Source organism: Channa argus, chromosome 18, assembly GCF_033026475.1.
Source record: "Channa argus isolate prfri chromosome 18, Channa argus male v1.0, whole genome shotgun sequence".
Lineage (NCBI taxonomy): Eukaryota > Metazoa > Chordata > Actinopteri > Anabantiformes > Channidae > Channa > Channa argus.
In genome coordinates this window covers 13,668,759-13,691,845 of record NC_090214.1, presented here as the reverse complement: position 1 = coordinate 13,691,845, position 23,087 = coordinate 13,668,759, and the positions used below count along the sequence as shown (strand labels likewise).

Sequence of the window (23,087 nt, the reverse complement as noted above, 5' to 3'; positions counted from 1 at the left end):
CTCACAATTTAGATACAATTTAGAATATGTGTGGGTTTTTAGAGGAAGTACCAGATATCTTAGAGCAGGTAAAAGAGCAGGATGTTTTACAGGCACAGATGCACATAGTGTGAGAAGATTACTGACATGGCAGATTCAGGCGTGACATGCTCCAGTAATGATCACATTACTCCCCATCCAACTTGCTACATTCAGAGAACGCAGAGGAGTAAAAAGAGACTGTGGTTAGTAGCAGGCTATAAAAGGAGGTGAAGAAGAATGACAGGAACAGAAGAATGTAAATGTGGGTGTGCACTAATAATATACATAATAAATCATAATATCGAAATAAGAATAGGTCTATATTTTTTTCTTATGTTCATTTTACTACAGTCCAAAACAGGAATATAGTATTTTAATCTGCAATACCATGCAATTGTAAAAGATAGAAAACCAGGGGTTAAATTTGGCCAGAGCACACCACAGCAGAGCTCTGCCTCCTGACATTGGCAGCTCCGTCTCTTTCAGCATCACAATGTTGGCACTTTTGTTTTCAACTCTGCAGCTTTCAGACTCTGCCTCACATTCACCAAAAAATTTTAGAATTTAGCTCCGGTTGTAGGACTTAATTAAACAGTCTGGGTCTTAAACTGTAGCAGAATCACTATATTTATGTATTGAGAGGGAATGGTCCACATCATTACACAAGTCATGCAGCAGTGGTAAATTCAATAATTATCTAAATCTTCTGCAGTGACATCTGTGCTCTTTGTACTGTAGCCTTAACTGTTTTCTGCAGAGCAAATAGGAAGCTGCTGTTCGCAGATTCACAGTTTCCGCAGTGTAATAAGCAACTTTTCTCAGTACTGTACATTAAGCTTCATCTCTACTTTTTTATTTTCAGCAAAATTCCAAATATCATTTCCTTTGGAAAATATTATTCTGCCTTTTGTCTTGAGACATTAATCACATGGAGGTTTTATTTTGCTGTTAGAATGCAAGTATAGGCCTATCTGCAGGATTACCAAACGAATGAAAGTTTTCTAACCACTAAAATCTAAAGCAGCAGGTCTAAAGACAATTTAACAATCTGTAAGGTAATGTCCATAAAAAGTGGACTTTTGCAACTCCCTCTGGTGCCAGTGTATATTTGTTACTTGTTCATCTTTCTGATAACATTTCAGTGTCGAGGGAACCAAGATGATGCCAACTTTAAAAAAAATAAAAAACTCTCTAATTTATCCAGGTGACCAGTGTGTTTCTGGACAAAATGTACACACCCACAAAGTGTGTGTGTGTGTGTGTGTGTGTGTGTGTGTGTGTGTGTGTGTGTGTGTGTGTGTGTGTGTGTGTGTGTGTGTGTGTGTGTGAGAGAGTGGAAATTCTGTGCTCCTAATTGTGTATTACGCATTAGGCATGTACTTTACCAACAGTAAATGTATGTGAGACATTGCAATAACAGCTGTATCTCTGACACTGAGAGAAACACTGGACGACCTCTATACACTAACAGCAACATGCATTTTCATCATTTCCTGACCTTGAACAAACACTAAGCGAAAAGCAAGCAAAAGACATAAAACCACTTCTGTGCCTGAAATAGCGTCACTTTGGTGATGTTATTAACATGAGCAAATTAAGGTCTACAGCAAATCCACAGAGACAAAATAACAATGAATCAAAGCCTTCATAAGCAAAAGATGAGTTTAAAATTGGCACAATTAATGACTGGTGTGATTAAAGCAGAAACTCTGTTAATTCTGACACAATAAAATGACAACAATTTACATGTATGAAAATTTACTTAAATTTAGTGTACTTGAGGAAATATATTTTTAGTTACTGGTACCCTACTTTACCTAAGTATTTGTAGTTATTTTAACCTGGATACAATCCAGTCCTTGATGCAGACTATAATCATATTGTGGAAAATGTAATTATATATGAACAGAAGGCAGTACCCATGCTGCCACAATGAAACATTTTGCATACACTATCACTCAGTAATAACAGATGAATAGGCCACTCTGAAAAAAAAAAAAGTCTTGACTGAAGTCACTGACTGCCATGCACAATCTGCTGAAAAAAACTGCACTCTGCCATCTGTGTAAATATGATACTCAAGTTTAATAAGTTTAACAATTCAGGTTGAAAGTGAAGCTGAGCAGAGACAACCTGGGAGCCTGATAAAATATCTGTTGTTTCCAGCATAACTGCTGCAGAGTGAAAGCCGAGGGCAGCATGCCGAGTGTTGATGCTGAGTGATTTAAAATAGTGTTATATGTTAATGCTTGAACACACAGTGATCGTTGAATAATTTTAAATAATCAGATAATTAAGTGTAACATGAGTTCATGATTTGCATGATTGAATCTATTCCTGTGAATGTGCCTTCCTGGAGTTATCTGGTCTTTTTCATTAATCACAAAACTCATGTGTGTATTCGTTTGTAGCTAGAACATAAATTACAACTATGAAATTATGTGGTTCACCCAAACACACTATATTGCCAAAAAGTATTCGCTCACCCATCCAAATAAATGAATTCAGGTGCTCAAAGCAAGGTCCATAAAGACACGGATGAGTGAGTTTGGTGTGGAAGAACTTGACTGGCCTGCACAGAGTCCTGACCTCAACCCGATAGAACACCTTTGGGATGAATTAGAGCGAAGACTGCGAGCACTTTGTATTATGCATTTTATAAACACACTCCTAAACCTCGTGGAAACCTTCCCAGAAGAGCTGCAGCTGTTATAGCTGCAAAGGGTGGGTCGACGTCATATTAAACCCTATGGATTAAGAATGGGATGTCACTAAAGTTCATATGGGTCTAAAGGCAGGTCAGCGAATACTTTTGGCAATATAGTGTATATAGATTTGGGGCAGCTGTGGCTCAGGAGGTAGCGAGATCATCCAACAATGTTGGGGCTACCTTCTCCTGTTGAATTCTTGAACATATGTTGAAGTTACCTTGGGCAGAACAATAAACCCCAGTTGCCACCACCCCTCCCATTACAGGGAGATTTCCTATAGGTTGCCTATAGACGTGCTCAAGGGGGAGTTTTTGGGTTACCTGTACATATCTGTATAGTCTTGACTTTATTATGTAAAGTGCCTTGAGATGAATTGTTGTGAATTGGAGCTACATAAATAAAGTTAAATTAAATTGAACTGAATTGCATTCACTGGTGGCTTCCAATAAGGTAGAAAAGTGCTATAGAAGTGCAGATCTATGTACAGAAACCGGTATACACACAGAATAATGCCTCAGATGCTGACTGTATCAAGTTAACTGGTTGATTGCCAAATAATTTACTCACACTAGGAGACCCCATTTCCACCATGTTATTGAATTTTCATCTAACTAATTATAACATGAATGCCAAATGGCAAGCATGAATTGGGAACAAAATTTATCAAGACACAAAGATCAATCTTAAAGCTTCATTATTATGAATTTGGCCTTTTGGAAGCATCAAAACAAGTAACAACATATCCCCTTAAAGAATTGCGTCAGTAAATAGTTGATTCAAGGATGAGGCAAACACAGAGCCAAAGACTCAAGGAGCATGTAGATGTTAATCAAGAAAAACAAGTAGAATCAAACTAATAAGAAAAATAAACACAATGGCACAAGATTGAATAACTCAAATTATTACTCATTTGTATATTTGCATGGTTCATTTAGTGTAATGTGCACACCGGTGTTTGTGTGTGTGTGTGTGTGTGTGTGTGTTTGTGTGTGTGTTTGTGAGAGAGAGATAAAGAGCCATTGTAATGGAAGTAACTGATGCTGAGGCAGATAGTGTGAGGACTGATGCACTGAAGCTACAGAACATGCCAGAGGGCAGACTGTACACTGCATGGCTGCCCAGAAGGGGTAAACTGGCAGTTTCTTTCATTACCTTTTTTCTTGCTCTGGTGCCATTCAGGAAGGCAAACTGACTGACTGCTCAACTGTTAAAATGACAAACTTCAGTTTTATCTTGAAGCAAGGCCAAGGTTGCATCAGAAGACGAATCAGTAGACTAGTATAAGGATTTATTACGAGACATTAACTGGGCTGAGGATAATGCAGTAGGAGGATTTTCTATTGGACCGCCTTGATTATATTAGTAATCTTGTCATTCCATCTCAGTTTCTTTTTTTTATGGAGTAGGGTCTACTCCAGTTGTACCATGTAATCCATGGTGCCACTGTGAGCACGCTGGGGTAGCAAACAAGGGGAGTTTGGCATGTGGATTCATAACACCCGACATGGCTTTCCAATGTGTTTGCAGTGTAAAGGTCAAGGCTGTTGTTGGCAAGCTGAGATGCCAGTGTAACAACCTCCTTCTGCAAGAATGACTCAGTTTCTGTAATCAAAAAAAGTTTGTTTTCTGGAAACTTTAGCTTATGTGCAAAAGGTCCCTAAAGGCAAACATGCAATGGTATATTTCATTTTCTGTAACCACAGCTTACTTTTAGGGGTCACTGATTATTTACTATTATGTATGTACAGTATAATATTTGCCAAGAGCACATGTATGTATGTGAAGTTTTTTGTAAATGTACAATCTTTGAGTGTGCAATTGGTGTATCGTGTTCACAGTGTAGAGTGTTCACTTGCAAAATAAACTTATGGTGTTTTTTTTTTTACAATAACAAAAAACATTCAAAACAACCTTCTTAAATGTATCTGCAGGTATAAATATGGACTGGATTTATGCTCAGAGAAGCAAAGTTAATTGTTTGTAGCTTTTAGAAGTAGAGGTGCCAGCTAGTGCTGCAAGGGTGAATAACATCTATTTCTGCCAAATTCCATCCCAACAGTTTGTCTAAGTGTGCTTTCCCAATAAAATCTGTTGTCTCCAAATCCAAGTAAATATACCTGAGCTTTATAAACCTGTATTCACATTTTCAATAGTTTTCCAGTGATAAGGAGATTTCTGTTTATGTTTATATTAGGACTAATATCACTCTAAAGGCTCAAAGCATAAACATTAAATGTTAAACCTCTATTCAACTCTTACCATCAGACCACCGCATGGCATCATCCAGGTGTGGTGGAAGCCCCTTCCACAGTGTGCTGTCTTTAGGGTAGCCCAGGTCCATACGCCTCAGGTGGTCATCATAGCGCCAGTAGTGACTGTCTTTAAAGAAGTAGGTTTTGTCATTGTGTAGCCAAACAAAGGCTGCATCCACTCCCTCTAAGGGTAGACCAAAGTCAGTGATGGGACGGGGGTAACCTTCTTCAACATTATTGTCTTTAAATACCCAGTACTTCAGACCTGCAGGATAAAAACAACCACATTTTGAAAATCTCCAGACAATTACTGCAAAAATACTGTAAAAGAGGCAAAAATATGTCTATTCGGTCAACGGTCCACTCTGAAGTTCTCCAAAACACTATCGGAAACTTGAAATCTGCATTAATTACCTTTAAAAAAGACTATTTTGTGGTCACCAGGTCTCTCATACACAGCATCTACACTGTCCAGATTGGGTGGAAGGCCTCGCCAGAAACGGTGAATCTGAGCTGGACGAAGAGACACCAGGTGCTTCTCTCGAGTTAGCCGCCAAAAGTACTTCCCTTTGATGGACAGAAAAGGTTAGATTTCTGTTGAAATCGATTATAAGAAACATCACAAGTCCTACCTCTGTCTCAAAAGGACAAATTGAAAAACTGAAGCTTAAAGTGAATTAAGATTTCAGTTCAAGAAATCAATTTGTTGCCTTTCTTTGGCTACTTTTTATTTACCAATGAAAAATAATATAGACAGTGAATAAAGCAACTGTGCTTGTGCTTAGAAGGGGATGAGCTACATAGATGCGAAACGTATTATTATGTTTCACCTAAATATTATTTTTAATATAACTTTTAAAACATGTTCAGAGTGAGAGCTGTGTTGCTCTGTAAATATAGTACACTAGGTAGAAGACCCAAAAATAATCTATTTTAAGATCAGCAGAAAATTTGTATCCAGAAAGAGAAGCTGGCAACTACAGGAACCAACAGTTTAAATAGCAGAATAAGTGACCGTGTGTGAGTCTGCGATAGGAGCCCTGGGAGCCACACATGACTTGGCTTTCAATAGGTCTCTCCTCCGTCCCGCCCCTGCCCCTTACCGCTCTTACTTACTAGCTCTTCACCTTCCACCCCTATTTCTCTCCTCTCTCTCACACCTTCAGTCTCTATCTGTCTTTGTATCCATCGTCTTTCTTGTTTACGTTCACCTTTTAGGCTTTAATACCTTTGAAAAAAAAGGCCTCCCCTCGTATTTGAGCCACAGCATCAAAGTGACTCGTGCATCTGTCTGGGGCATCTCGTGCCAGCCTGAGAGAGGAAAGGAGCAGAAAGCAGCGTCATTTATTGTAAGTTATGCAGTTCACGGAAAAGACCAAGTCCAGCTAAAATAATCTGCAGTCGAAACACAACAAAAACAAAAAAACAAAAACAACTATGTCATAATTGCACTCACCTACTGAGAGAGCCTGAATTTGTGAATGCGTGTGCATGCGTTTCCTTCAATTAAATTGGCTCAACATTAGGTGAAATGCTATCACACTGACACAGAGAGGTCCCCCAGTACATTTATCCCTGGGGCTAATAAGTGATTTAAAGCACTAACGTGTTCAGACTGCCAATGATGAAACTATTAGCACCACAGGGCTGCCACTGTGAGTGGGAGGCTGCCAGGCCTTGTATTATAACAAAGATCTCCATTCAGAGTGTTATTAGGACGACATGGCTGCTGCCTAGTGGTCAGTATTTTTGACCCTTGTCAATAATCAAGCCTCTCCATGCATTATGCCCTGGCAGATAAGGTGAAAAAGGATTAAAGTGATAGTTAAAATTTATAAGTCTGTTGAAAAGTATTTAGTTATTTTTGATAAGGAGATTTTCTACATTTTATATGAAAAAGAAAATCTACCTACTGGTGGCAGTGTACTTAGCACTGCTACCTCACAGCTTGAAGGTCCACTGTTTAAATCCGTTCTCTGTACATTTCACATGTTCTCCTCATGCTTACATGGGTTTGCTACAGTTTCCTCCCACAGTCCGAAGTCATGCAGTTAGATTAACTGGCAACTCTACGTTGCCCGTGGAAGTAAGTGGTTGTCTGTGTGTCAGCCCTGTGATACACTGCTGCCTTTTGACTGCTGAACCCTACCTCTTGTTCAATGAAAAAGGAAACAAAAAAAAACTAAACACACAAAAAACTACAGGTACTAGGTATGGGTAACAAAAAGTATGGGGAGCCAATATTTTAGATGTTCATCTATTACACTACAACCTCGAACACCTGATGGATAATAAATTACCATGGGAGTTTGGCTTTGAAACAGCCACAAAAGAAACTTTTAACTATTGCACTAAAATAACATCTCTTCTTCTACTTACAGGAGTGTCGATCTGTTTTCAGGAAGGTCCAACAGGACGGGAGGCTCTGCTGTCTGGGATGGATTGCCTGGTCGATTGGTATGGGACACAGAGTCTCTCACACCTGAGGAGGGTACATGATTATAGATCAGATAGACATGAAAATGAAATTGATTGCGTCATTAATTTGTACAATTTGAGCGTTTTTTTTTTGTTTGTTTGTTTTGTATCATTGTCAATTCAATACATATGTTTGGGTTATGGACAGTATAAAAATATGTCAGAGAATCAGGTTATTCTAACTAAACAATGACTCTACTGAACCACAGGGTAAGATGGTGTAACCTATACCAGCATGAAATGCTTCTTTCCTAATGGAATTTGACTCCCTTGTTGTCTAAGTATTCATGAACATCACATCAGGCAACAAGAGTGATAAGATCACACACTATAAAAAGATCCAATTAATTCCATGTTTTTTTAATCAATAACCTTGCTCTACAAAGTTAATTAATTGCTATCTCTCTCTCTCCCGTATAAATGAAGAGCACTGTACCGTAGAGCTGCCAGACGCGGACTTTGTCTTCATAGGGCAGGTCATATTTTAGAGGGTCTCCTACAGGACCCTGGTAATATGGTCTCATGATTGATTCCATGGCAGAGGTGTGCACCAGGCCAATGGCATGACCAAACTCATGGACTGCAACTGCAAACAGATCCATCCCATGGGAGTCTGAAGGAGTTAAAAAGGGAGAAAGGTCACAGTCACGCTTTTAAAAATTCAGTTTTTATGTCTCTCTCTCTCTGTTTCAGGGGATGCAGCAGATACATGGATGTCTTTGAACACACGACTCTAAATGCATCATGAACTGGATTTTTTTTTACTATAACCAGGCATATAGGTTGGCTATTTTGTGGCCTTTAAGGGTGACTGCATCAAAACAGAGACACATCCCCTCCATTTTGGAAAATTACAAATCCTCCCCCCCCATCTTTTTACCCCTAGATGCATAAGTGGGTCAGAATTGACGCAGTGAGGTTGTTTTCTTCATATATCTTATTTGATCTTTGTAATAAAAAGTTGTTAAAAACATGTTTTTGACGTCATGCCACTCATTTATACATTTTGAGAAATTCGACTTTTTGCTTACTACCATAAGCTTCCATAGATGGGTCAAAAATGACCTGCATTCATTTACTATGGAATTTCATGGCAACCTCAGATTCGTTGACTGTCAGGAATATATATTCTAATATATATTCTGTGGACCACAAAGACTATAATATATACTCTTTCACACACTAGTCGTGAAGGACAAGAGCACACATTACTGAGCTAACCTCAGTGTATGTACTGTGTGTGTGTGCCATTCATGACTATTGTGTGAAAGAGTGTGTGTTTCTTATCATCCATCATCAAATTTGCCTATTTTTTAGTTTGTAAAACTAGCTAGCAAACATTACCGACATCACTGTATGTAGTGCATGCACATGTGTATGTGCATTTATTTATATAGCTACATATTGATCAATGATTGGCTTGTCATTCAAAACATTCAAGTAACATTCAAGTAAGTACAGATTGTAAAGTCCACAGACGGTGTGAGAGATGCAATGCACCTATGTGCAATGATCACAGCCACAAACAGGTAGTTTGTCACAACTGCATTCAGTAATGTGACAGGAAGCAAGAAAAGAGTTTTACACACAAACACACACGCGCATATACTCTCTCTCACACACAGCATGAGAGAACACTACAAATTATAGCTCAGTTTGTGAGGCAGTCGTCCACGGACCACAGGGTCAGAGGGTCTTTTCCCGGACCCTCCTGTCTACGTGTGGAAGTGTCCTTGGACACTGAACTAGACACTGAACCCTAAGTTGCTCATGGTGGGTCAGGTGTGCACCTGGCATGGCCATTTACACCAGTGGCCCTTTACCATTTACACACACACACACACACACACACACACACACACACACACAGGATGATGACATTGTTCTATTACTGTTGTGTAATTTTCTTTCAAATTTCAAAGCTTTTAAAATTTTAAACATTTCACAGTCATTTTTGACCCACTTATGGAACAGTGTAGGCTCCAGCCACTCGTGCATCTACAGGTTAACCTGGAGTTATTCAGGAGAACAGTCATTTCAATCAAATAAGCAGCTGCAGAGTGCTGCACACAGCATATAGTTTCATTCTTCCTTACAATCATTGCAGTCCAGTATGGTAGTACATTACTTAACAAGTAAACTGCACACTCAAAATCCTAGACACAAATCCAATTCCCTTATTCTCCACACTTCAAAATGAACCTGTATCCTTTGGGGGCAGAAAGAGTAAACACAGATTTTACTTTGAAAACACAACACAGCATTATCACCTTTTATGAATCCTCAAATACTTTTTCCTTATCTATTCCTATCTCATCTTCAGCTTTGACAGAGATCACCTTACTTCTTTTAAGTCTGCGAGTGTTGTAGAACCAACATAACCACTGTTTGCATGTTTATCCCTTTTACTCTACTGAACTCTATAGGTTGTAAGTTAAAAGGCGCGACATACAGCTTTGGCGGCTTTGAGTGCTGCTAGGTGTGTGGTGCAGTGAGATAAGTTTGGTAAGACTGCCTCAGCCCCTGGGCTGCCAATCAAAACCTGAGTGCAGAAAGACACCTACAGAGCCTGCAGCGCATTAAAGTACCTTTTCCCTGTTTAGTTTAGCTAAAAAAAAAAAAAGGCTCCAAAACTCATTGTCTGGCTCTGCTAAGCAAGACAAAACCTAAGGTTTAGAGATTTAGGTTTGCAATAATAAGTGCTAGCATGTCGAGCCAAGCTAGCTTAGAGTTCCTTGGTGACTAGATTGAAGTCTGCATTCTGTTAACCTCGACTTGGGAGCATCTCAGTGCTGTGCTCCAAAACACAAAAGAGGTGTGCACTTGTGCTTACAACACCAGTTATATTCAGGAGCCAAATGCTAACTCTAATCTACAGGACCACCCGGTGCAGAGAGGAAGAGTGAATAAAAAGAAGGGATCGGCAGGGAGAGAACAGGGATTCAGAACAAAGTAGGCCCCATGTCATCGTATTTACAGTCCATCTGAGGTTAACAGTAAAAAAAATTCTAATGCCTGCAGACAAAGTTGGAGCTGTGACATACGAGTAGATGAACAAGATACATTAACTTTGACACCCATGGCAGAGAGAGAAAGAGTTTTAGCAAAAACAACAATATATTACTTACGTATGGTAGACGGCATGATCAGTTACACACAGTATATGCAACTAACAATTGTTTTCAGTGGATCATAAGTTATTGCATTAAAAATCTCATTACTCTGATGCACAGTAAATACATTACACTAAAGGGGACTTCTACTTGGATTTATCACTATGTATCCAGAATGCTATAAACAAAGCCTGCAGCATTTGATTAAAAGTTTAATAAGGATGGTGTACCATACGGTAGAAGAAGCAGGAGCACAACTAGCTGTGGGCTACCCTTTTCATTTAATGTGAATCCCTGTAGTATTGCGATCTTGCTTTGGGCTGCAATGACTCAAGAACCTGTATTTCTATCAGAAGATCTGATGTATATTTGGTATTGTTGTTATTGTGTTTAACACAGATAAAAAATAAAAAAAAAAACACGTTATAACATCGGAATTTATTCATGACAACCTGAGCAAAATAAAGAGACATATTACAGTTAGTCCTTGTGCACTTCCTAATTTTGTGGTGAAGAAAAAGAGCAGTTTCATCTAACAGGCAATATTTTAGAATTATTTAAACGCCAACATTGTGCAAATGGCACTGGAACATTAAGAGGTCCTAATTTCAACTGAAAAATAGTTCAAGTAGAAGAACTGATATATTGAGTGTACTTAGTCATTGAGCTTTTTCTTATTAGAAATAACTTCAACGCCCTAAAAATGCCAATGTGTGGCAATTTCGATCTACATATTTCCTGTCTTTTCTCCAAAGTAAGAATGCCATCACCGATATATACACATTTTTTAAATTGGAAAATACAGTATAGTCTTAATTATATTCTATGCTCCAGTACAGCTTAGACCCTGACCCTTACTTACAAATGAGAAGCAGAAGCTGATCATGACATTTATATTCCACAGGAGGAATTGACGTGAATTCTTAGAAATGTGTTTAAAACTAGGTGTTCAGAGACTGAAAGAAAATTCAAATTTGGGTGTTCGTATTTGCCTGGTTTTGTGGCAGTCGCATGAAATGGACGCCATCAACACGCCCATTATCTCATGGTGAATACTCTGGAGTATCACCTCCTCTATTCACAAATGAGTTCGGCTGGAGATAATCCGGACTTTGCACTAGGGAGCTGGCTGGGTAAAACCCCAATAAAGTCAGAGGCAACAGACCTGGGCATTTGCGTTCACACATACACCCACCCCAAAAAAAGTCTGGAAAATGTGTGAATTCCAGTGCATATCTGAAAGGGGCTTTAGTGTGTTAAATCAGACGAATTGGGAGATTTAGAAGAGTTAACCTTCAAGCTATTAACCAGGCTGGATGGCTTCTTTACAAAACAAAATATGTGGTACATCAATGGGCCAATTTTATTACATTTAATACATTTTTATTTGTAATTCTGGGCAACAACCAACAGGCAGGCAACATGCCATTTCAAAAAGCGGAGGAAAGAAAATAGATGCAGCTTGAGGTTTTAACTGACCAACACACTGTAAGGAACAGTACATTTTAGGTAAAAGAAGAGGTTACAGCCTACGCAAAATAAATACAAAATGATTCCTCCTCAGTGAAAAAAATAACCAGAATTCATTAAAATTATTTCCATATGAAAGTTCATTGGCAAGGTGCTAAAGCATGTCTTAAGAAAGTGTGTAAGTGTCCAACAAACAGCTAAATCCTGGTTTAAGAAACAAAAAGGGCCAAAACACATATTAAACAGTAGAAAGGGTTGCAAACCTAAATAATCTGCTAAAACAGAGAGAGATTTGAAATTCTGTAATTAATAAACACCTTACTGGATTAAAGGTAGGTTCCAAATAGCTTAAGGTATTTAATCATATGGTCTCAAAATAACATATGCTTAGAGTGTGCAAGAGATCACAAGGACAGTGACAAAACTTTCAAGGAGGGGATCAATAGCTTTTGTTTTTATGGCATAAAAATCATTGTCTCCAGTATATTATATCTAATGTCACATAAACCCTAACTATGCACTAAAAGGAATGTTACCAAATCAAAGGCAACAGTAAACTGTGCTATTGTTGTTTTTATTGGTATTGATTGGCCATAAGAAACAGGGAATTTCAGTGCCTCTACAGAGAGAGAAGCCAAAAGGGAAAGAAGCTGATACTTGATTTACAAATTTTTTTTAAAAAAAGTGTTTTATTAGATGCACATTTCATCTTTCATCCACATGAATTAACTTTTAAAGCAGATATACGTATTTTGATCAGATAAATCACAGCTAACATCTTTGCTCTCTCACCATGGCTGTCTTCCATCAGCCTGTCACCACTTTAGAATAATTTATGACAGCAGCATAATACTTTGATGAGGTTTTCTCATTTGTCTGTTTAGATTAGCACTTATCTAAAGCAGCAATTATGTCTTCTAAAGAGAAAAATAAATGAGGGTCATAAAGACAAGAACACACCACGACTTCACTGCCCTCGTCCCATTGTCCAAACTCCTACTGTATTTATGCAGACAATGCTATGCCTGCTACGGCATCATGTCCCTGATGCAACCTGCTGGGAGGTCTTATTGGAGCAGACTGAGCCACTGTAACATATGATTCACAGCTTTAACAAAGCAAAAACAAAGATCGGAATTGAAAACAGGTCTTGGGTGCATCACAGGTTCGCTAGCTGGTACCGTCAGTGTCATTTACAAGCTTTAAATTTCCCCTCTGTGGCAAAGGACTGTAAAGTAAGTGTGAACCCAGCAGAGACTGTGAGGACTGCGTACCACCAACAACTGTGTTTTTATCTGTCTGAAATTAGGTAGAAATAAGTGGCCGATCTGCATTAGCTATTACTAAATGATACCTCACGATGGGTGGAAGAAGTATGGAACGACGAGTAATTACTGAGCATTACGGAGACTAATTTTCACTCTGAAATGTGTTTGGGGTAGAATTATAACATGGTAAAGTAGAAGTGTACTTGAGTACGGTACTAAAGTTGATGAACTTTCGTCTGCTGCTCGTTACTACAAGGACAGACTGACATTTCTTCACAAAAAAAAAAATCACTCTTTAATCGATTGTCATTGGAGCAGCTGTTAGGAGGAATCACAGATTAAAATGCTGCTTCAAGATCTGCTAGACATATATTCTTTTCAGCTTTGTGTTGCTATAAATCAAAGGAAAGACTTTGCTGTCACGCTGTCATACTTGAGATGCACTAAATATAGTGCTGTTTTCTTTTCTCTCATTTTTTTTTAACAATTTCCTCAATCATTCATCTATCAAGAAGTGTAAAAGATGCTATTCTTGCAAATACCACATGGGATAATATAACAGTCATGTCAGATCATTTCTTCTAATAAGTGATACAAAACTAAATGTGGCCAAGACTAAATTGTTTACTTATGGCAGTTAGAAACAAATGACTCCTTTTATGTCTCCTAATATGCATCTGACCATTACTTTAGTCACTATTTTGAATCCAGTATCTGAAGCCATTGTGTGCTATATTCATACTTCTAACAAATTAATATTAATTATAGAATCTGGAACATGAAAAAAGTGCAGAAGCAAAGCTTGGCTCGAAAGTACAGTGAGTGTTCTAGTTTTGGATACAGAATCCTTGGTGGAGATGAAAGCTCAAAACTGTTTTCAGGGGCCTGTTTATTTTCCAGAGTACATTTCAGAGTACCTTTAAAATCTTAAAAAAGTTTTTATGGTTAGATGATCTCTAGAATATTACTCCTTCATTGTATTTTTGACTCTTGTTCCACGAGTTTACAGTACAGTGATACAATACATGCATATTCAGGTACATGTGTGCAGCAGTCCCTCACCTGGAGATCTGAAGGTCCAGGCCTCATCATCATCAAAGTGTGTGTCCCCAGCTGTGAACCGCTCTCCAGGGAAAAATGCATGTGCCACAGTTCCCCCTGGCCCATCAAAGGGATATCCGTCATTGTGGTCGGCCTTAGTGAAGTCGATTTGAATGTCTGCATCACTTCCAGCCACCTCGTGGAAGTTAAGTGGCGCAATGTCACTCCAGACCTTCAAGGCGTAGTACATCAGTGCTCTAACAGTGTCCCTGCCCAGTAAAGCAGAATCCTTAGGGAAGGTCCTCACTCTAAGAGAAGAGAGAGAAAAAATGTCACACAAAGAAGGAACAAAGAAAAGGGGATTATTAGGTGGCAGACGTTCACCCTCCCTGGTGTGGTGGTGTTTACCTTCCAAGAATTTCCTGTATCTGTTTTAGTTACAAAATCCATCTGTTACTGGTAAAACACAATGTAATAAATGAAGAAAATGTCCTGAATCCTCACACTTGATCTTTGAATGGCCCTTCTCAGGTATCTTTGGTGCCCTTTGTGTGGAAAGGAACAGTTAAAAATAGTCTTGTTTTTTTTTTCAGTCTGTTTTTTAGTGCAGCTTTGACGTAGCCGATGACAACGTATGACTGGAAAACTGACTTGGCTGAAAAAAGCTTTTTCTGAACAGCCCCCTTTTGGAAGAAAAGGGGGCAAGTCAAATATAGTATTTTAAGCCACGTCAATGTTAAACAAGGCATACAATATAAGCAATTCCAATCCTGCAGTTTTAATGTCTGTGTTGTAAAGAAAATGTTTTACATTCACAATTTTTTGATCTTTGATAAAAAAAAAAAAAAAAAAAAAAGTAAAGTAACATTCACGAGCAGCTACAGTACAATACAGACCTTTCATCCCAATATGCAGCAGCTGTTTCAAAGACTAACCAGACCTTTATGGTCACCATCAAACTTCTGAACTCCTGCAAGAGTAGCTCACACTGACATCTCTTTTATTTAACTTCTCAAGGTCGATTTGTTTTAGTAAGTAAGTTCCGTCTTTTTTTATAGCTACAACATTTTGATCCACTCTTCATTATCTGGGGATTTATATTCAAGTATTTTTGTTACGTAAACCTGTCCCTGAAAACCCACTGCACGTCTTTATTTTAGTTCCTTCTCTTGCTTCTGTCCTTCTCTCCCTCACACTTCTTTCCACATCCACAGTGTTGACGTCTCATTTCTCCTGTTTAGTTAATTCCTTCTATATTTCCCTTTTTTAGTTTAACAAGCATAAGATTTATTTGTATACAGAAAATGAGTGAATCTAAAAGAATCATGCAGAGTTCTACTCCATTTTCGAAATAAAAACAGAGAAACCACCTTAGAGAAGTAGAAAAAAAATTGTGGTGACTTTATTTTTCAAATTTGATTCCTTCTTGATTTGTTCTTACATTTGGGGAGCTGGTGGCTTAATCGGTAGAGTATCAGGTTGGGATGCAGAAGGCTGCGGGATCGAATCCCACCCAACCAGGTGTGGCCCAGCTCAGCCATCAAAGGCCATCTTGGTGCCAGACCCGAGCCCGGGAAAAATTGAAGGGTTGTGGCAGGAAGGGCATCTGGCGTATAAACTCATGCCAAATCAACGTGCGAAACACATTCTGCTGTGGCGACCCCCGAAGGGACAAGCCAAAAGCCGTTAACTTAATATGTTTTTAAATTTGATCCAAAATGTACTATTTGGCTTTTTTCTGTCGTTGTCCACAAATCTTAACACCAATATACAGTAGGTCATTTGTCCGCAACTTTTATATGATCTACAGAAGGATTTGTTGAAATAGTGACCTTACGTAAGGAAGCAGACACCGGTTAAATTTTGGTGCAAACAACACCAGATCCCAATTTTAAATTACCAGGGTTTGGTTCAATTCACTGCTTTGTCACGTGACAGAAAATTGTGTTCCAACAGAAAATTGTGTTCCACTGAACTCGTATTCTGGGCTCTTGTTTAAAAGTCCTCTGTACTGTGAGCCCATCCACTCCATAATCCTCAGTTCTGTGTCTAGATACAGTAGTGGGTTAGTGTGTTACCCTTGCCACAGCTGCAGTATGCTGTGCCATGCCAATACATTTATTTTGAACACAGGACAGGCTCCCTAAACTAGCATTTAATTTTATATTTTAACAAATGACATCACCACTTGTATGGGTAAGGACAGCACTGATAAACCCACAAAAAACTGCAGCTCGAGTGTGTCTGTTCAGCTCTATAGAGCTTTCTGTGTTGGCTTTATAGCCCGCAACTTTGGCCTTTTGCTTCACTCTTACCGCTCTCATCAATGTTGTTTTCATCCACGGCGGACAGCTGTTTTTAGTATAAAAGCTCTAAAAACCTACTGCCAACTGCCTGCCCAATGGCAAACCAACAAACATTGCAACTCGCTGCTGAACATTGTGGAACATTTAGGAGCTAAAGAGCCTGATATTTCCCCCAAGAGCTGGTAAAAAGCAAAATAGAGAGGGAATAAGAGTCAATATTGGACTAACATTTGCCAGAGGGACACAAATGGAGGGTAATGTTACTTTATTATATACTAGATGTGGAAATAGGCAACTGTTTTCTACCAAGTTTGCCACGTCCGCTTAGAAGATAATACAGTACATGTAAGAATAATGAAGTAGTTTTATGAAGTAGTAGATTTATGAACATTTATTAAAGGGAACTATCGCTTTTCACATCAACTCTGTCCAAGAAAAGTCCTTTCATTCGGGAGCTGACTTACATCCATAGTTTTTGCTCATACTGGACAAAATCCTCACTGCACTTAACACTTGAGCTGGCTGTTCTGCTATTAACACAGTGTGTTTAAAGTACTGAGTGATGTGAATGAGTTCATTAGTACGGCTAATTAATGTATTAATTAGCATATATGTCTGTGTCAACATGTTGCTACAAAACACAGGGGCTTTAGTAGAAACATTAGCTTGAGCAATAAGTTGGAAATAGTTTGAAAATGGGGTTTTACTCATTAATATGCAAATCAATGCATTAATTAACTTCAAACTCTTATCAGATCACATATTCTGTGGAGAGACCTGTGTCATACAACAAGTATGACATTTTCTTGTGTTGATTTGTTCACAAAAATGTGCCTACACTGTCTACTTATTCATACAGTGAGAGCGCATGACCCTCACTGCTAACCACTGTTAGCCAAGGTCACTGCAAATGGCTGCACCTCTACAGACAATTCAGCTGCTTATTAGTCCTGATTCCATCTGACGAAGGTGGGCGATTATGTCTCTGTGTGTTTGGGAGAATGTTGATGAGAGAAAGATGGAGAGGCACAGTGCATGGTTTTGTCAGCGTGTAAGTATGTACGGGCATCCAAATGTGTGCGTTAGCTTGTGAGCATGTTTGTGTTGCAGGCAATTCCGCCAAGGTCACACAGCATTCATGCCCTGCATCTCAGATGTACTGAGCAGTCACAGGACTGCTGGTGTTTACATACACATATACCCTTATAGATGCATAGAAAATGAAGCAGGTGTCATTTCCCTGTGGGGTCTCTGTTAAATTTGATTACGGTCACAGACTGTGGCAGGGGTCTTGTCACTTTGTCAAGTTTACACTTTTATATTAACAAATATCAAAGTGTACTTATTATGTCTTAATGAAGAGACCAACTGTTCTTCCTCATTAAGTCCACAACAGTATAGGTTTTTTATTGTTCTCTGAATGTTTTATGACAATAACAGAAATATTTGTTTGTACTCATTTGATACCACAAATACTGAAATTCCAAACAAAAGCCATTATAGCATTTTTTTTTCTATCATCACTGTGAACCACAGATCTGTTTTTGCTAAATAACATCAATATTATTGATGAATTACTATAGTTCCCAAAAGGTCAAACTATTTTTCATAGCTGCTGGATGCCTAAAGTCATGTCTCACTTCAAACATTTGGTAAGAAATGCTGCCACTGTTACTCATAAAGCTCCCACCTCCACCTTGGTATAATAATCGGAGCCTATAAAGTTGGAATTAAATATTTCTTACCTACTTCCATGAAAATATTGTAACAATGTGATTTACTTTTGATAGATAACATGTGTATATTCTCAAAATTTTATTCATCAGTTTTCTCCAAACATATACTGAAAATGAAGTCACAATTAACTTATACAAAAAGGAGGAATGTGTCTGAAAACAAAATGATTCCAACTTTATGGGAAACAGTATAATTTTAATGGGTAAGGGTGATATAATGCACATATATATATATTAGAAATGCATATTTAAAAGGTTCTAAAAAAAACACTTAGCCACAACATGGCATCCTACAATGATATTGATGAACTGAATGCATCAATCACATGAGGATTAAAGATCTACAAAAAAACATTTCTACATTTTCTATGTTATTGTAATAATCCATGTCACATATATTGGCTGACAGAATGGTCAACCATAGTATTATCTATTAATGTCATGATATTATTTTTATCTTTAAATTACAAACCCTGCTTATTCATCGAAGTGAACTGTAATCCAGTGTAACAAGTAAGAACAACAACAAAACTGATTGTTTATAGTTAAACATTGAAGCCAAGTTTTTTGCAGGCGACAACACAGTCAGAATTAACATTACCATATGATTTCTCAACCAAACTATAAAATAAATTAATAAATAAAGTTGTGGCTGAACAAGCTGACTGCCGAATCAAAACATTTTTTTTATTTCACAACCTTAAATGATGAGCAGTTCAAGAGTGATCAGCACATAAGCCAGCAGAGTTTGAAAAAAAAGTGCATATGTAAGAAGTTTTGGCTACAGCATAAAGCAGGAGTCATCAGCAGCTCCCTGGTTGAGGGGCTGTTTAGCAGCAACAGAGCTCCTGAGTGTGCATCATTGACTCACAAATAAATATCTGAGAACAGAGTACTGTCAGATGTTTCCACATCAATCAAATATAATACCTACATAAAGAACTGCTAACATCAAAGAACACCCTGACACTACTGAACAGGCAGACCTGGACAGACTGTGAATCTTTTCCTAAGATGCTTACCTGACAAACAGGATGGAAGAGCAGAAAATGTGAGGATGTTTGAGGGAGAAAGAAAGGTGGATGGGAATAACAGAGACGTGCAGAAGCATACACAAGCAAAGATATGAAATATGCAAGTTAGTGTCACTCAGTGTTCTCAATTCATCTACATTTATTCAGGAATGTATAACATATTTATCTGTCTACATTATATTTAAAATGGACTACGTTCTTATTTATCTAAAAACAACAATACAAATCATTTGTTCTATTGCTGTATTTTCTCTGTTAGTTTTCTAGTTTAGGTTGTATATTTTGAATAAAGATCCTCCTGGACACATCTTTTTATCATATTTGTTGTTTAAGGTGTAAGAAAAGAATGGCCGTTCAGAGACAAAAAAGCATTTTTGGGGCAGCTCTAATCTGTTTGCCTTTGAAACGGTAAGAGTAATGAGATAAGATTTAATGTGTAATGCATCATTTCGGCAAATTAACAGCTGTCCACCTAAACACAGACTAAACTCACACACAAAAATCATGCTGCAGAAGTTTATGGAGGGGTAGGAGGAATGGCAAATGCACTGTATGCAATATATCCTTCTGATAGACTCCATTTTAAATGCACTTGAACAGAATGAGATGAATTTTCCAACAGTCAAGATAAAGTGAGATAAATGTGAATACTACACACCTTCTAGTTAACATGTTAATGAAATGGTTGTGGAAAGTTGCAATCATTTTTTATGCCTGTCTGACAGATGTAAAACTGTACTTATCTATGAAGCCTTATTCTTACAAGGTCTTTAGCCAACAAGGTTATGAATATATAATGAGAAAGGACATTAGTGTTGCATTAGAAACTCCACTATGGATAATGGTGTCTCATAGTATTCCTATTGGTCTTAGGGACAAACAACAGCCCAATTATAAAATATTGCTTTTTATATTGGGATCCTGCTCCAACAAAAAATGTAGTCATTAAGTGTCTAGCTAAGTGTGTTGCCTCTCAAGCAACTTTTAATCGAAGTGCCTTGAGCACAACTTACTGCCTCCTTACTTCATCTATTGCAGATAAATATAAATGTTGCATGGCCTTAACAATACAGGAACCTTGGAGCTGAATAAAGGCACAGTCAGCAATTCAGGGCAAAATGTAAACAACTCTACACAGTGAATGTTTCTGAATTTGGGTGGGGAAGTGTTTATTTTCTAAATCAAAAATCAATTAAGTGCCCAGATAATACAGTAAATATCCATAATCAAGTAAGTAATCCCATAAAGAAACAAAATTTGCTATAAATTTTTCATAATAAACAAAATGTCTAGATAGAAAAGAGGCTTTTATAAAAATATAAAATAAATAAATAATCAACCGGAGACTAACGATACATCTGTTCTGTATAGAATTCAGTTCCAGGCAGATAAAAAAAAAAAAATCTACAAAAGACATGAGGCCCATATATCTCAGTTTTCCCTAAATCTTGACTGCTTTGTTCTGTTATACAAATGTGAGAGCTGAGAGCAGAAAGGTGGCTTCACTGGACTGAAAAAACATTCTCCCTTATTTTACAAAGCTGAGTAGGGCCAAGTTAAAGGCAGCATTCGGTGAAATGATTGGCAGCAGTAGAATGGTGAGATTGAGTGATGAGAAAAAGCAAATCATAAAACAGCAGGTCCTCACAGCAGTGTGCATGCTGGTCCCCTGAAGCAGATGTTGACTCTGTGCAAAGGTTTCTATGTAGTGCGATGGGGGATTGCTGAAACCTGGTTTTCTGGAGCAGCCGAGACATTGGAAGAGGCCGGATGAAACAGGATCCCTAAAATTTCTATATTTCTGACCGGAAGATCTCAGTATACGGATGTGTGGGATTATTTCAACAAGGCAATGCTGCAGGGACAAAATTACCAGGTAATTTGTTTTCAGTAAGCCATAACCACCCTGCCCCCAGTGACAAGTGATTCATGCCTCTGAAATCAGTCTTCTCGCAGTCTGAGCTATTACTTCTGCAGCTACAAACCTGTGAAGAGCAGAAAACTCTCCCCAATCCTTATGTTGAAGAAGCTTACTTTTCCAAGTTAATCCTGGCCCGATGAACCAGCTCAGTATCAGTGAGTATTAGGTTTATATTAGAAAATGCTGCATCTGACAATCACACTGCATGTGGACTGACCTGTCAATCCAAGCACTACAGAGGAAATAAGTCTCCTAAATTTGACATTCCTACAAGGTTGCATGCAGACAGGTAAACACCAAGAAAACTTAAATTCACATTGACCATGTGAAAAACTGACAACCTGAAATACTCTGGGGCAATTTGTGGATTGAACACAGGTGAATGGGTGGGCAAAGCAGGTAACTGATGGAAAAGGTGAGCAGGTTAGGCAGGAGGAGATGGGCAAGAACCTGACATGGACATAAAACAGGGAAAACTGACCTGCAGCACAGAGAAGTATGACACAGACCAGCAGAACTACACTGGCTTTCCTAAAGCAAAAAATGTCAGAATAAAGTATCTGCTTTATAGATCCAATATGCATTCAGGGTTGTTCAATATCAGCGGTCTGTCTTCCGTTATCTTGAGGTGAATGATTCATCATTACAAACAGATACCACGCTATGCCTGAAGAAATTTCTCTTGGTGCTTTGTTCTCTCAGAATGTAAAATATGTGAACCAATTTGACAGATCTTCACATTTCATCTTTTTCACAACAGCCAGATCCATCTGTAAACCTCTTCAAGTTTTTGTTTTTCCTAAACACAAGCACAACCATATTATACGATTCTTCTTTATTCGAGGACATCATCATGTTCTACATATTTTTTTTCAGTCTGAGCTGTAATTTATTTTCTGCTCTGTTCTTACAGTAACTTCTGTAGCTCTCTCACTCCCTCTTTATCCCACAGACTTCTCATCAGCTAAGAGGTCGTGCTTATCGACCTGTTTCTTCAATCCTCCAGTGCCCTGATGTCCTGCTTTCCCTCTATATCCTGCTTTATTTTGCTTTTCCTTCCGTCCTACCGTAGATCTATTAGCCTTCAGGGTTCATCATTCCTCTGAAGGTTGCTTTAGGCATCTGGCCTATGTGTCCCATTCTCCATAACTGCAGGTTGTCCTGCCCAAAAGAAGATGATCTGGTACATACTAACAAACACTTGTCTGCTAAAAGCATTTGATTTGTGGTCACATGCATTCTTTTATAATGTACAAGTACATACTGGAGTCCCTTCTTACAGCCAGACGTTTGAAAAACCTACCACAGCTCACTTAGCATTTGATCCTGTTCTAAAGCTTTACGATGTGTCATCATTTGTCTAGGAATGAGAACATTTTCACAAAGCAAACAAAAACCCTTACCTAAGCACCTCACTGTTCTACAGGAGCACAGTGCATGCTCAAACTAAACTTACTTACATTAAACAACATCTTAGCTTCACATATTCTGAAGGCAAACCCAAGGTTTTTTACAGGCTACCTGTCTGTTGCAGTGTGCCTGCTGTCAGGTACACTCTGCAGCTTGTGGCCAAGCAACATCCCACTAAAATACAATGCTGTGCCAACCTGTCAGCCATAAACAACCCGCTTTTCATCTTAACTACAGCAATTTAACCACTTACATCCACATTTTGGTTACTAAACGTAGTGAGTAACATACAACTTTATGGTAGGTTTCCTGTATTTTTATGCATG

At 38.3% G+C, this 23,087-nt stretch overlaps 1 protein-coding gene across 2 annotated transcripts in view; it reads right to left on the bottom strand.

Moving 5' to 3' along the window:
- The window catches only part of mmp17a (matrix metallopeptidase 17a), an 82,448-nt gene that overhangs the window by 7,334 nt on the left and 52,027 nt on the right, over positions 1 to 23,087 (bottom strand). Inside the window, exons 4-9 of one of the 2 annotated variants that reach the window (XM_067484832.1) lie at positions 14,376 to 14,662; positions 7,899 to 8,075; positions 7,364 to 7,466; positions 6,213 to 6,295; positions 5,399 to 5,551; positions 4,992 to 5,249 (exon numbers count right to left, since the gene is read on the bottom strand). In XM_067484832.1, the coding sequence (XP_067340933.1) occupies positions 4,992 to 5,249; positions 5,399 to 5,551; positions 6,213 to 6,295; positions 7,364 to 7,466; positions 7,899 to 8,075; positions 14,376 to 14,662 (1,061 nt within the window). The remainder of the gene's footprint in view (positions 1 to 4,991; positions 5,250 to 5,398; positions 5,552 to 6,212; positions 6,296 to 7,363; positions 7,467 to 7,898; positions 8,076 to 14,375; positions 14,663 to 23,087) is intronic. The other variant, XM_067484833.1, reaches the window with a different exon arrangement.